The sequence below is a fragment of the Gastrolobium bilobum genome, unplaced genomic scaffold (genome assembly GCF_033153095.1).
Source record: "Gastrolobium bilobum isolate Gb01-03AN ecotype WA unplaced genomic scaffold, APGP_CSIRO_Gbil_v1 utg5369, whole genome shotgun sequence".
NCBI classification, from domain to species: Eukaryota; Viridiplantae; Streptophyta; class Magnoliopsida; order Fabales; family Fabaceae; genus Gastrolobium; species Gastrolobium bilobum.
This window is the reverse complement of record NW_026899621.1, coordinates 718,188-731,737: the sequence shown is the minus strand read 5'-3', so window position 1 is coordinate 731,737 and position 13,550 is coordinate 718,188. Positions and strand designations below refer to the sequence as shown.

General features: G+C 35.7%; 2 protein-coding genes across 2 annotated transcripts; both read right to left on the bottom strand.

Moving 5' to 3' along the window:
• Nucleotides 1–746: 746 nt before the first annotated feature.
• Nucleotides 747–5,636, bottom strand: LOC133292019 (protein STRUBBELIG-RECEPTOR FAMILY 2-like). Its single transcript, XM_061490391.1, has 15 exons — nt 5,543–5,636; nt 5,160–5,286; nt 5,001–5,072; nt 4,845–4,910; nt 4,212–4,283; nt 3,716–3,787; nt 3,510–3,575; nt 3,372–3,437; nt 2,934–3,268; nt 2,410–2,681; nt 2,033–2,298; nt 1,772–1,916; nt 1,327–1,466; nt 1,046–1,202; nt 747–935 (listed from the first exon to the last, which is right to left on the bottom strand). Exons 1-15 carry the CDS (start codon nt 5,634–5,636, stop codon nt 747–749), a joined length of 2,139 nt encoding a protein of 712 aa, XP_061346375.1.
• A 1,398-nt stretch (nt 5,637–7,034) lies between these two features.
• LOC133292038 (squamosa promoter-binding-like protein 9) lies at nt 7,035–11,043 on the bottom strand. The gene is made up of 3 exons (XM_061490411.1): nt 10,530–11,043; nt 7,778–7,917; nt 7,035–7,653 (listed from the first exon to the last, which is right to left on the bottom strand). Exons 1-3 carry the CDS (start codon nt 10,859–10,861, stop codon nt 7,055–7,057), a joined length of 1,071 nt encoding a protein of 356 aa, XP_061346395.1. The 5' UTR covers nt 10,862–11,043; the 3' UTR covers nt 7,035–7,054.
• Nucleotides 11,044–13,550: the final 2,507 nt, after the last annotated feature.

The following is a 13,550-nucleotide window of genomic DNA, read 5'->3' as shown; positions in this document are numbered from 1 at the left end:
AAAACTTCTTTCAAATCAACTTCATAAATATTCCAAGATTTTTTTTGATTGAGTAATAAAAAATATTGAATAATAATTACTTATCTAATTGGTGAATGATTTCAATTATTAAATATTTTAATTTTTTTGAATTAATTACTCTTAATTTATGCTAACTATTCTTAAGTGGATCTTAGGTGGATGTTCCTTTCAAGATTTCACATATGAAATTTTCTGTTTTTTCTTTTTTTCTTCTGTGCGAGTTACATCCCTCTCTCCATTTTTTATTGGCTAGCTCATTGAATAAACTGTAAGACGGATGTATTTAAAAAAATTAGGTAGTACTGTAGCTAAATCTGGTCATCTATATTCCCCACCCCAGGCCAAAAAAAAAAAAACAGAGAAAGAGTTCTTTGATCATGCAACTTTGCAAAATACTTATTCATTCGTTTTTTCCCCCTTTACTCTTGTCAGAATGCATCTGAAATTTTTGTACGTATTTCTCTTTGCATAATCATTCATAAATTTTAATATAGTCGAAGAGGTACATGAATGTAAATTTCTTTAGTGAAAACCTTAAGTGAGAAGGGCAGCACTTGTATAAGAGAATGAAAGTGATGTGTAAATCGCAGGGGTTATGCAATGGCAAAACAAGGGAGCTGAAAAAACTGGGGGAGTTTGCGCTTTCCACAGGCGAATCAAGCTAATTCATGTAGTAATCTGCATTGTAAGTGTGTAGCTTATATGTCACCCTTTCATATTGTACATCATGGTGATACATGGCGGCTCAATGCCGGTGAACCAATAAAGCGTGTGTTGGTTGAACGAAAAGACCTCTCCAATGGATCAAGTTCAGAACCATCTGCTACACGGCTCTTTGCAGTGTTGAACTTTTGCGAAAAAGATACAAGAGACTCCACAACTTCAGACATTGGAGGACGGAACTGCCTTACAGGCTGTAGGAAAGAGAGACAGACTTCAATTAAGAACCAAAATGGCAACATACAACCATTGAGTAAATTAAATTTCTTAACGAGTTTAACTTGTACCATTTTGGTGCTAATACCTGTATACAGAGGGAGATGATTTTAGCATAACGAGAAAGGGCCTTGGATGAAAATGTCCTTTTCATATTGGGATCCACCATCTGTTCCAAACTCGCGCTATCTTGAAGCCTAGATGAAGCCCATTTCGCCAGATATTGCTCCTCCCTTGGCTTGGAACTGTGTTGAAAGAATAGAGGCCAATATTATTCAATCCATGTAACTACCCTGGCTCCCTTTTAGGTGAGCGAATGGGCCGAAAGATAAAACAAAAGGAACGCCGCAAGAAAGATGAAAAACATACCCATCGAAAGGTTTCCTTCCTGTTAACATTTCCAGAAGCAATACCCCAAAGGCATAGACGTCTCTCTTTCTGCTGCTGGTTCCTGGTTGGCCATGGTCAGGTGCAGCGTAGCCTCTCTCTCCAAGAATAATCTCAGTAGCCTGTTTCCAACAATCAAAAAAGTAATCAATGAACCTATGTCTGCAACGGACATATTTATGAAGATCATTGCCAACTGCCAAGCTTCTGATTCACTTCGCAGCAGCTGGTTTATAAAATTTAAGCAGCTTTTTGCTACTACACCTAATAAAGGACCATCACTCTTCCTGAAATATAAGGAACACATCACCTTATCTTCAATACTCTTACAAAACAACTTTCAACACATATTCATCAACTTAGCTAGTGGAACGATAGCTCAATGCTAGGTATAACTTCAGCCACTAGAACCTTAGCTACGACTTACTGGAATTTTAACTTGATTGCTCCTCAGTGGTCTTAAAATAGCCAAGCCACAGTCACTAACACGAGGCATCAAATTTTCGTCCAGTAGAACATTGGCAGCCTTCAAGTTTCCGTGGGCCACAGGAGGGCAGGCTGAGTGCAAATAGCTGAAAACGTTTGCGTGACTTTTAAAGAGTTGAAACATAATGGCCAGAAGCCGAGAATTAGGATTCTTACTTTCTTATTAAAAGCTATTAAACTTGAGTGGCAAAATGGAACTTACTCCAGAGCCTGAGCAACACCTACAGCAATCTGGAGACGGTGGATCCACGATAGAGGTTTGTATGTTTCACTGTGAAGAGCATCGTTTAGAGTTAAATTTCTGACGTAATCGTAAACAAGAAGATGGTTTCCGCGCTCCAGACAGTAACCATTGAGTGCTACGATGTTGGGGTGCTTCAGTCGCGAAGCCGTGCAAATGACATCCAAAAACTTTTCCTCTTTTCTGAAGGACTGGCCCGCCATGTTTATATTCTTCACGGCCAAAATCTTCAAAAAAAAAAAAAAAAAAAGATATATAATTTGAAAGCAACGGTTTGAAACCTGATCGTGATAAAAAGAAGAAGACTTTAGTCTTTAAAAGATAACTTAAGATCGTACTTTGCCATCCGGAAATCCAGCTCTGTATACAGGGCCAAGAGATCCCTCTCCCAGAAGGTTGCCTTCATTGAAGCAGCTAGTAGCCAACTGAAGCTCGGCTACTGTGTAAATTTTCGTCCTTCCAGTGGATTTGCCTCCTATGGAAAAACTTCTTCTTGATGCTTCCTCTGCATTGTTATGTTGCAGGGAAGGCCATAGCATTGGACTCAAAAGGGATGCTGCATTAAAAGATGGGATTTGTGGGCTGTCATCTATTGCTGTAGAAGAGACCTCTATCACCAGAGGGGAAAAAACAGAAAGCATGGTTAACGATAGAAATGAATTAACAGAAATTCTAAATGGAATGGCATACTAACCCAGAGAGGTAGCTATTCGATTATTACATACAAGAAGTGAATTTACAATATAATATCAAAATTTTCTTTTATATTTATTCTAGATTTTCTCAAGGTCCCTCAGTTTGCAATCATGACAAATGGGATGTAGAGTGCCTCACGATCTATATGCATTCCTGTATGAATTACCTATGGTTGCACTGGTCGGATGAGAATGCAAAGAGCAATGGTTGCTTTCCGAGCTCTTCAAGTTCGGGCTCTGTGCACGCAGTTTATTCAAACGGATTGCAACAACGAGTGCCACACCTGTGGCCATTATTGTTCCTCCACCAACCATAAAAGCTATTCCTCCAGGGCCTATATGTTTCTTCTTGTACTCACTCACTTTAGGAGGAGCATAGTTCTTGATGGCATTTGCCTGTGTTGTGGGTGGGCGACTGATATTATGCTCAACTGGTACAGTGTCCAAAGGAAAAGTCCAGGGAGGAGAGTAATCTGCTGTATAGAATTTGTTCCCTCCAATCCTAGTTGAGGGTATAGAGGATGATCATTCGATGTTATTTGTTCACTGTTTCATTTTATGCAAGTAACTATAGGTGATCAAAACACGTAATAGTTGTTACTAACCATAAATTCGGTATGGACTGAAAACGCTGTGGAAGAATGCCACTAAACAGATTATCTTGAATGTTCCTGGCAACTTAGAAAAATGAGCAAATAATAGAACTGTAAATACAGTCGGGAAAATGTTAGAGATAACCCTACAAATCTATAAGTGGAAGTTCAGCCAGGTAGGCAACTGATCCAGTGAATCTGTTATTATGCAGGAACCTGCAAATAAGCACAACCACTCCACAGATCAAACCAACAAACCCTAATAAAAGAAAAGTTCTTTCCCTTGAATATTTGATGAAACACAAATCAAGGTTAGCAAAAAAAAGAAGAAAAGGTGTGAGAAAGAAGCAACTTACAATCTAGCAAGGTTTGTTAAGGAACCAAATGAACTTGGTAGATCTCCCGAGAAATTATTGTATGAAAGGTCCCTGAAGAAAGAAAATCATCCTTTGTGAGGTTCCATACAATGAAATTTGAACAAAACAATCAAAGCAACTGCATTTTGTCGTCTCACTACTCAATCAGATGATTCAGATCAATTTTCTTTATATCATCTTATTCGAGTGCTTCACTTCATCTTGCCTTAGAAAAAAAAATTATTTTTATTTATCACTACTTTTGGGTTGAATGATTTTCTTTTATTTATTATATTTTATATAGTTATAGTGTTAAACATTCTATTTGATCCATTAATGAATATTCAAAAGTTGGGAAGGTTCAGATTGTACTTTGCTCTCACAGATCCAGAAAAATTAAGGTTTCAAGTACCTAAAGTTTTGTACAAGTTGAGTCACTTCTTCATTTAATTAAATTCAAATGCAATACCAAAGGATCCAGGAGACGAAGACATACATTTCTTTGAGATTATCTAAGCCAGTAAATACATCACCAATGGGTCCATTTAAGAAATTGTGGCTTAAATTCCTGCAAGACAACAACGATGATTTCACAGCCATTAGTAAAGCTCAATCACTACATCATGCTCAAAAGAGATGAGAAAATATGAAGAAATATATTTTCAATTGATTTTTTGTTTAAAGAATGTTCCCATGTATTATTATCTCTATCAAGCTTGGTCTAAACAGATTTAAGTTTTGTGTATGATTCAGTCCTTAAATCGTTTAAACTCTTTTCATGATATTCCTCTTACAATCTCTGATGAGGAGTAATATGCAATTAGTTTAAATAATTTAGACTGAATCTAGCACAAAATTTTAAATCAGGGACTGAATTGCAAGTGGGGTACTTTTCCGATGAACAAAGTTCCATTTTATACCAATGTAACTCACAGATGCCATAGTTTTTTATGATTGCCAATGAGTGTGGGATATTTTGGTTCAAATAGTTGCAAGAATGCAAGCCTTATTTCTGCCATAAAGAATCATGAGAACAACTAACAACACACAGCTGTAAGTATAGGTATGCCTATCTGAAAGCATAGAATTTGGTCCTGCAGGAACAAGGTGAGAAGAGCAGTTGGCTTACATATGTGTGGCATTGGGGGGTAAACTGAATGGTATTTCGCCCATTATGTTATTAGAACTGACATCACTGCAGAAACCAGAATATGGAAGTACGTAAATAGCAGCAGGACTTGACATCAAAATGTCTTGATAAGAACCTAATGCCACAAACACTAACAGTTCCTTCAATTTATGTAGATTATAGAGCATGCTTCCAAAACACCCAGTGAGGTTTAATCCTTGAATTTTTCTGCATGTTGACAGAGAGCATAGCTAACAGTTATTAGTGGCGTTATGATCTAAATAGGAAATATAACCAGTGGAGTTGGTGCATTACAAATGTTCAACTGATGCCCCAGAACAAACAACTCCTGTCCAATACTCCTCACAAGGATCGCTTCCATTCCATCCTTGGAGCACTGATGGGTAGTTTAAGGCCCTGTATAGATCCTGGAGAGCCCAGACTATTTATCCAAAAAAACACACACACACACACACACACAAGAAATTTATGCTTTAGTGAAAGAGCATAAACTAATCCAACGTCGAATTAAGTTAAAATGGATAAAATCGGATAATAAAAGTCTAAAGGATGAAACTAGGTTTTAGAATCTGAAATGAAAATGCAGACATTACAATACGATGATATCTGATAAGATTTTCAATTACTTGTTTCCAAGAAAAAATTATAGCACAGCAGAAGTGAATTATCCGAGTTACCTTCAGATGGATGAGTGAACGCCAAGCACTGAGAAATCAAAATAGAAGAGAAGAAAACGAGGTTGAGATGCACATAGAGGAAGTCGAAAACCATTTTCCCGAGAATCAGAACCATCGGTCAAGAATATTCCTTTCTTTCCTTTCCTGGAAAACACACGGTAATGTCATCAATAATTTTTTTTTTGCGTCTTCCTCTGCTTTCTTAGCTCACAAACAAACATACAATTTGTTCTTGAATGGAACAGAAATGAACGGAACAGAACGGAAAATAAAGAAAAAGAATCAAGATTGCATCAAGCTGTGACAGTGAGATTGGTGTTTTCAAATGTTAATGCGCTCAGTATTAGTTCATGGAAACATGGGGTCCACCTAGCTGAGTCCGTTATATAGTAACCATTTACGAAGAAGAAGACTCTACAGTTCGTTAGTTTTGAGCGCGAAACAACCAATTCGGCCTATAACAAATTTAACTGGGCTTTGGTTTATCACGCAACTCTTGGGCCCAATTCGAAGAATTAGCTCTGGACTTCAAAGGGGAAGTGGGCCCATTTATAAAGGACTGAATTACGTCTCCGCCAAACAAATTAATTGATGATTATGAATTATTGCAGTTCCCAGGGAATGTTTGAAAAATCATTTCGAATGAATTTCAGATAAAAATTCGTTTATAAGTAATACAAGTGAAGTTATTTTATATTAGATTCCAAACGCACTAATTTCACATACCAATTATTCAGATTTTTTTTTTTTTTGATATACCGACCTTAATTAGTTATTTGAAGCAAGCCAACACCCTCTATTAGATGTGAAACTGGGCCGGGCCGGCTGCCTACGACTCGGCCTACACCTGACTAGGCCTGATATCGTATATTTCGTAAAATACATCGGGTTTAGGCCTTTAAATTTTTTTTTAATAAATAGGCCGTAAGTCCACTTTCACAAAGTCTAACCTATAAGCCTATAGACCGGCCTATATTGTAATACTTATTTTAAATAAAATAAAATAGAGTAAGTAAACAAAAGATATAAATTTAATCAATTACAATTATTTATAACTTAATTATATTCGATTATATTTTATAAAAATCTGACTTTATTTTTTATATAAGAGGAACCAACATCTCAACTTGTTAGATTATATATATGAATATATTAAAAGATTTTTGAAAAAAGTTATACTTACTACAAGCATCATTATATATTTGTTGGATTCATTTAGTAGACAAAAGTAACAAAATGAATCCAAGATTTGAACTCCCACCCTTCCGGGGCATCGACCTATGCCAAAGACAGTAACAATATCCAACCTCAAATGATTCATTTCGAGCCTGCAAGTTCAACAAAAAGAAGCAAGGCTACCCACCTCGCTTATCAGTTTAAACAAATCAAAACAAGCAAATAGCATCAGTGTGGTAAGTAACTAAGAAGCCGCAGGTTCACTTCTCATTTTTTTCTAGAGTTTGGATATTTGTGTTTGCATGTTATTACAAGCCTTGACAACAAACAAGTGCATTAAAGTGACCAGTGAGGAGATTCATAGGCTCTGGGCTGTTCTAGATCCATATAATGCCTCCTTCCCTGCTGGGACAGATCGAGCTCACAAGGAAGTTGGCTGTTGAGAGGTGGCGACATTTGACCGAGACCTAGATCAGACACAACCGTGTGTGAGCAGTTACCGGGATCAATGTCCTTGAAACACCACGAGGTATTCGGAAGTTGATGGATGGCTGCACCATGAGAAGATGCAGCAAGTTGCGTCATGGGTGTCCCATTGAAATTTAACATGTTATTCAACCCAAGACTTGGTGCTGTGTTTCTAGAACCCCATGTTTGACTTGACAGAAGAGAGAGAGCACAGCTTGAGTCTGTGACTCCAGTGTAATTTTCCCCTGGAGGATGTCTGGGACCAGGGAAGCTTGTCCCAACCACTGAACCTTGCAAGAAGAGGTCAGATGGTGTCTCTGAGTTGCCCTGCCAGCTATGTGTTGTGGTTTGATTTCCAGGAACTAGCTCAGATGAAAGTGATCTAGGAGTTGAATGTGAATTTCTCAGACTAAGCTTTGGGTATGAAGCAAATTCCATCAGAAAGCTGCCACCTCTGCCACTATTATCTGTCAATAACATTTGAATTTGTTTTATATACCAGGAATAGCACAAGCTGAAACTATTGATGCTTCCCTATGGAAAAATTAAGTAAAGAGATTTCAAATCGTTATTTCACTATTAGTTTCTGACCAAAAATAGATGAAGAAAGTCTGGCATAACGAGAGGTTAAGAGGGAGCTGGGCGGGGGCTTTCTCCGACGTTCGTTATGGCCAGCTAGTCGCCTCCTGCAACTTCTTTTCCCTTGATCAAACTCAGGAAGCTGATGAAATCTGGGCAAGGCAATGAAACAAGATATTAGCTTTTCTAAGATATAAATGCTACCAATTTATGCAGAAGAGAGACGAATGAGCACAAGCATACACAAGGGCCAAGACAGTAAAAAATGCTAACATGACAAATCTATTGTTTCCTAGCATTACATGTCATGGTGTTGCTACCAAAAAATTGGATGCACTTGAAGTATCTCTTGTTTCTCATTAAATAGAGAGGTGAATGAGATGAAATTTCTAACTGACTTGATTTAGTCATCATTGACAAGATTACAGAACAAAAGAATATGTATGAACCCCAAGTAAAGGTATATTTCCATTAGATGTAGTAATAATTCTCACATCTTGCAGTGATGTGAGCATGTTTTGCATTGGATGAGAGAGCATATATTGGCAATATAAGATGTTCCTTATTGACAGGAGGAATACTAATAAATTTTATAAATGAGATCCTCAAACATGTCTCAAGGAACATCCTGTGGCTCCATGATACCTAGAATTCATCATTAATGTATTAATAAAATAAAACCGAAACAATACTGATAAGTTTCTTTCTCTTCATTAATGACAAGAGGAATATCATTATCTTTAGTATAATATAGCAGAATAATTCAAAAGAGAAGTCATCAAGCTTGAATACGGGGGATAAACCACAATGTAGATTCATTTTGCTATTACAAACATAAAATAGATGACCTTTTGTTCCACCAATTACAATAGTATTATCTGAAATGCTGAGACTACCGATTCTAAAAATATCCATCTTAAATATCTTTCCATTATCCTTTTGAGTAGTACTTTATCTTAGCACATTCAGAAGAGTATTGTTTTATTTTGTTGGAGTCCATTATCTGATTATTCCCGTTATGGAAAATACCATGCTCCTTAACTTGAAACAATACAGATCAAAAGTGTAACATTTCACTTAGAAAACCCTTTTCAATCCTGGATGAACCATAACCCCAAAGAAGACGCAAATTAAACTTGGCACTGCCACCAGAAAGCTAACTCAGTTCCAGAACAACTGTGTATGGGAACCACATTCACAGACTGATAGACCACATTTTCGAGAGATCTTAAGGTCAGACACTTCCCAATTATGATGGCCATCCATCTCCAAAATACAAGCTTGTTAGTAATACTTTACCATTGAACACTCTCTTAGAATGCTCAGCAGTATGCTCTAGCATCAGCAAGTCAAATTGAAAAGTACATGAGACGAAGCTAGAACCATGCAACAGAATAGAGATGAATAATCACAAAAGCAAAGCAAGTGACCTGGATTGCATTATCCAGCAATTGTACTCATTGTCTCATTCTCAATAAGGTAACAAGTCAACTATATGGTAAGATAACTAACATGAGTTAAGGAGGCATTATGATAATAATGCATACTTTAAGAACCCTAGGTCCGCTCAGATCAACAAAGGCATTACTCTTGTAGTAGAAATGATATGTCTTAGCATGACAAAACAACTTGATTTCTAAAACTGAACTAAATAATTGGTTTTATCTTAACACAGATAAGGACTTTCTCATATATCTGTGTGATTAATATATATAGTTTCACATGTTTGACTTCTTACTTCATGTTTCAACCTTATTTCTATAGCTCTTTACTTCCTTAATAGCTCTCGTTTTTCCTTCAGGAACGGTCCATGATATCAGGAACAAAAAAAGGAGAAAAGAAGGAACAACAAAAACTCACAAAAGCACCACTATCATATAGAGAACAAGCCCCTGACAAGCCTAAACCAGAACATAAACATTGCAAAACTTCAATATCAACAACATCTTTATCTCAAAAGAGTTCTCAAACCAGTTGGGGTCTGGGGTCAATAAACCCAAATAAAATAAATAAATAAATAAACAACACAAAAACATAAAATAGAAAACCATTGTCATCTATAATTCCATGGTAGCAACAGCAGCATCAAATACATAAATATAAACCAGCCACCAAACATCAATAATAACCAAAGCAACATCATACTATATAAACACACATTTAATGGTCCGTACCCCACAAAGGCGAGAGGGAAACCATCATAGTGGTGTTATTTTCAGACTATTAGTTAGCACACCCATTTCAAACCTTTTTCCGTACTAACTCAGTTATTATTTTAACACCAAACACAACCCGAAGTGCAAGAATCAATTCGCCGAAAAGGAAAACAATATCTCACACGCTTTATCGGACAGCCATTCAGTTAAGCACTTTAAAGCAAAGGTACAGGAAAAGCAAAGTACACCGATGACCGAACGCAATCAACCCAAAATTATAACTGAACAAAAGACCTCCAGAGAACAGACACAAAGAATCACACAAACTTAGAACAAAAGCAAAAGCTTACACTACAAACTACATAAACTAAGTAACAAAACTAGATAACTGCACCGACAAAACAAGCTACAGGCCTACACTACAAACAGCCAAAACCGTAGAAGAACAAAATAAAGTTAAAAAAAGAAAATAATAATACCAAAAAATAAAGAGGACCACCAAACCCTACCTTAACTTACCCATTACTGTAAAATATTAAAATAGCACAAGAAGATGAAGAAGATAAATAAAAAATAAAAAAATAAAAAAATAAAAAAAGAGAGTTGACCTGCTACACTGTTGACAAAACCGTTGTTGGAGACCAGAGACAACGACGGTAGGGGATTTGGAATGCATGGCGCAGACTTTGTGTCTAGAATAGTAAGCTTTGGCATCACTCAGATCTATTTTACATCCTTCAACTTGACACCTAGGTGGCTGAGCCGGCTGAACCGAACCACCTCTTCCTTTCTTTGAACCGGAGGAACCGGCAACGGAGGTGGCACTGGCAGGAGTAGCCAAACCCACATCCTCAAAGTAAATTTTGTGGCCGAATTTCAAGCCATTGAGGGACTCAGAAGATGAGTTGGGTGGTGATTTTGTGTAAGCTTCTGAACCCATTTCTCAAGCTATGTGGTGTGGTGTGGTGACTAGAGTCCATTCATTGTGATTGAGAAGAGAAAGAAAAAGGATGTGTATAAGAATGAGAGAGATAGAGAGTGAGAGAGATTGTTCAAAAAAGGAACGGTAGTGAGAGAGTAAAGTGAAAGACAAAAGGAGAGACTTGACGCTGGGCCATATTAGCAGTGGCCAGTGCAGCGTATGGTACACTGAGAAGAGAGTTGTGTAGTCAGAGAAACAAAACGCCTTCCCTCTTCTTTCTCTCTCTCTTTCTGTCCAAAACCAAAAATAATGGAGGTAAAGCGACAGCCAAGAGAGAGAGAGAGAGAGATTGTACCACTTGTTTTGTTTTTATCTTTTCTTGTGTTTTTTGATGAGTGTGTTTTCTTTTGTTGTTGGTTGGGTGCTTCTTGTAATCTCGCATTTTAACCATTACTGGCCCTAACAAGTGTAACTGATGTTTTGTGCAATTTTATGTGTCTCTGTCTGTCACACACTAGCTAGCGGGTGCTACAAAAGAAAGGGATGTATCTTTTGTCCTATTGAACTTTTTTTTTCCCACTTAATAATCTCTCTCAATTTTGATTTAAGTTAAATGTTAACTTTAACGTTAACTATTATTTATTTTGGATTTTATTAATCTCATGTTAAAGGAGATAAATTATCTCATGTCATAGAGACAAATTTGTGGGCTCCACCATCTAAAAAATAAAAATAAAAGAAAAGAAAAAAGTGACACAGTTATCGAAGAATGTGTAGGAGAGAAAGTTATCACATGTATCATAAGAGTAGTTTTTCCTGTTCATTTTACACTTTATTCTTTTGTGGTTTAACAATTTATCCAATTAAAATCGATGTTGTGCATTATCCCTTAAAACTATGTTTTAGGAGAGTAAGTTAAAAAAAATATTAAACTGTTCTTAAAGTTAATTGAAAAATTAACATTTTCAACTTAAACCAAAATTAAAGAGGTTAGGTCACATAAATAAGAGAAGTTATATGAAAAAAAGAAAAAAATAAAGTTTAATTTATCCTTAAAAAAAAATTAGCCCTTTCATATCTTCTTAACTGAATTAAAATAATGTCCAGAGTTCATAACTTTACTTACTTTATAGTATATTTTAAGGTTTTTCGTTTTATCCTTTAACATAACATAATAAACTTTTCTACACTCACAACATTTTGTAGGGTCCACACTTTTTAAAACAAAAAAATAAATAAAAAATTAAGGCACGCAAAACGAATCTCTATAACATTACACAATCACTTTTCATATAACATAACTCTTATAAAACCCATATTTTAATTAGTTCAAGATTAACCGTTTTGTGTGTGGGATTTAAGATTCAATTAGAAAAAATTAAACTTGTTAAAATAAAGGGTTTTATAATTCTCATTTAACATGAGAATTACAATTTTCTTACGCACCCTTCGATTTTCGTGCTGACATGAGTCTTACATATAATTTTTTCTAACACATGGGTCTCACATACTTTTTATCTCTTCAACGATGAGAATTATAAAACCCTAAAATAAAACAATGTGAACATCAAGAATTATTGAACAAAACATCTTATAACAAGGACCGAACAAGTTATTGATAATAAAAGGGTCTGATGACTATGGAAGTGGTACTAAATCTCTTCTTTCTGTTTCCAGTTTTTAGCTCTGCATCTTTCAACATTGGGACTAAGCATAATAAACATGCTCAAAGCAGCAAATGGCACATGCGCCTGATTCAATGATATCCAGATCAATCAACTGCTTTTGTAGAAACCTGAAGTAATTCATCCATATGAGGTATGACACGGTAATTCATGTGTTTATGTCTTATCGCAATCAGACCAACGGAAAAATGAAAATTAGGGCTTCAAATGTAATTTCCAAAAATATAAAAAAAATAGGGCTTCAAGAAAGGTGCTGCCTCAAAGATTTTAGAAAGTTTCATCTCCTTTATTATCAGACAGCTTGATTACAACATTCAACGCACATCTTGTTTGAAATAAGTGTGGGATGAAACTTAAACAGTTTCACCAAATTACAGTCCAACAATTGCAAAACAATTTTTTTAGGATTTCCATAATTTGTTATACTTGACATTCATACTCAATACAAATTGTTATATGAGAAAAGATACTTATATAAACCATATAAGTTATGTAAACAATATATATATATATATATATATATATATATATATATATATATATATATTTGCATTTATCATTTAACATGACAGAAGAAAGTTTCCTACACACACAACATTTTGTGGGGCCCACACTTTTTGAAGCAAAAAAAAAACTACGACACGCAAAACGAATCTCTATAACATTACACAATCACTTTTCCATATATAAAGCAAAAAAGTGTTTATCCTTTTAAATGACACAACTTATATTATTTCACTCTCACAAAGAGGTGAGATCCACACTTTTAATTTTTTGTCAACTCTCTCTCCTTTTTTATCTATCTCTTTCTCTCTTTTAAAATGACACAATTTTACATCCTTTAAAATGACACACACTTTTCCCTATATATATATGAGGAGGGATATTCTTACTACCAAAATTTTCCACTATCAACTTACTACCTATCTAATCACCATTGGATTAACATTTTCTCTATCTTCAAAAACTTTTTAACATTATCTCTCTTTGATCCAATGATGATTAGATAGGTAGTAAGTTGG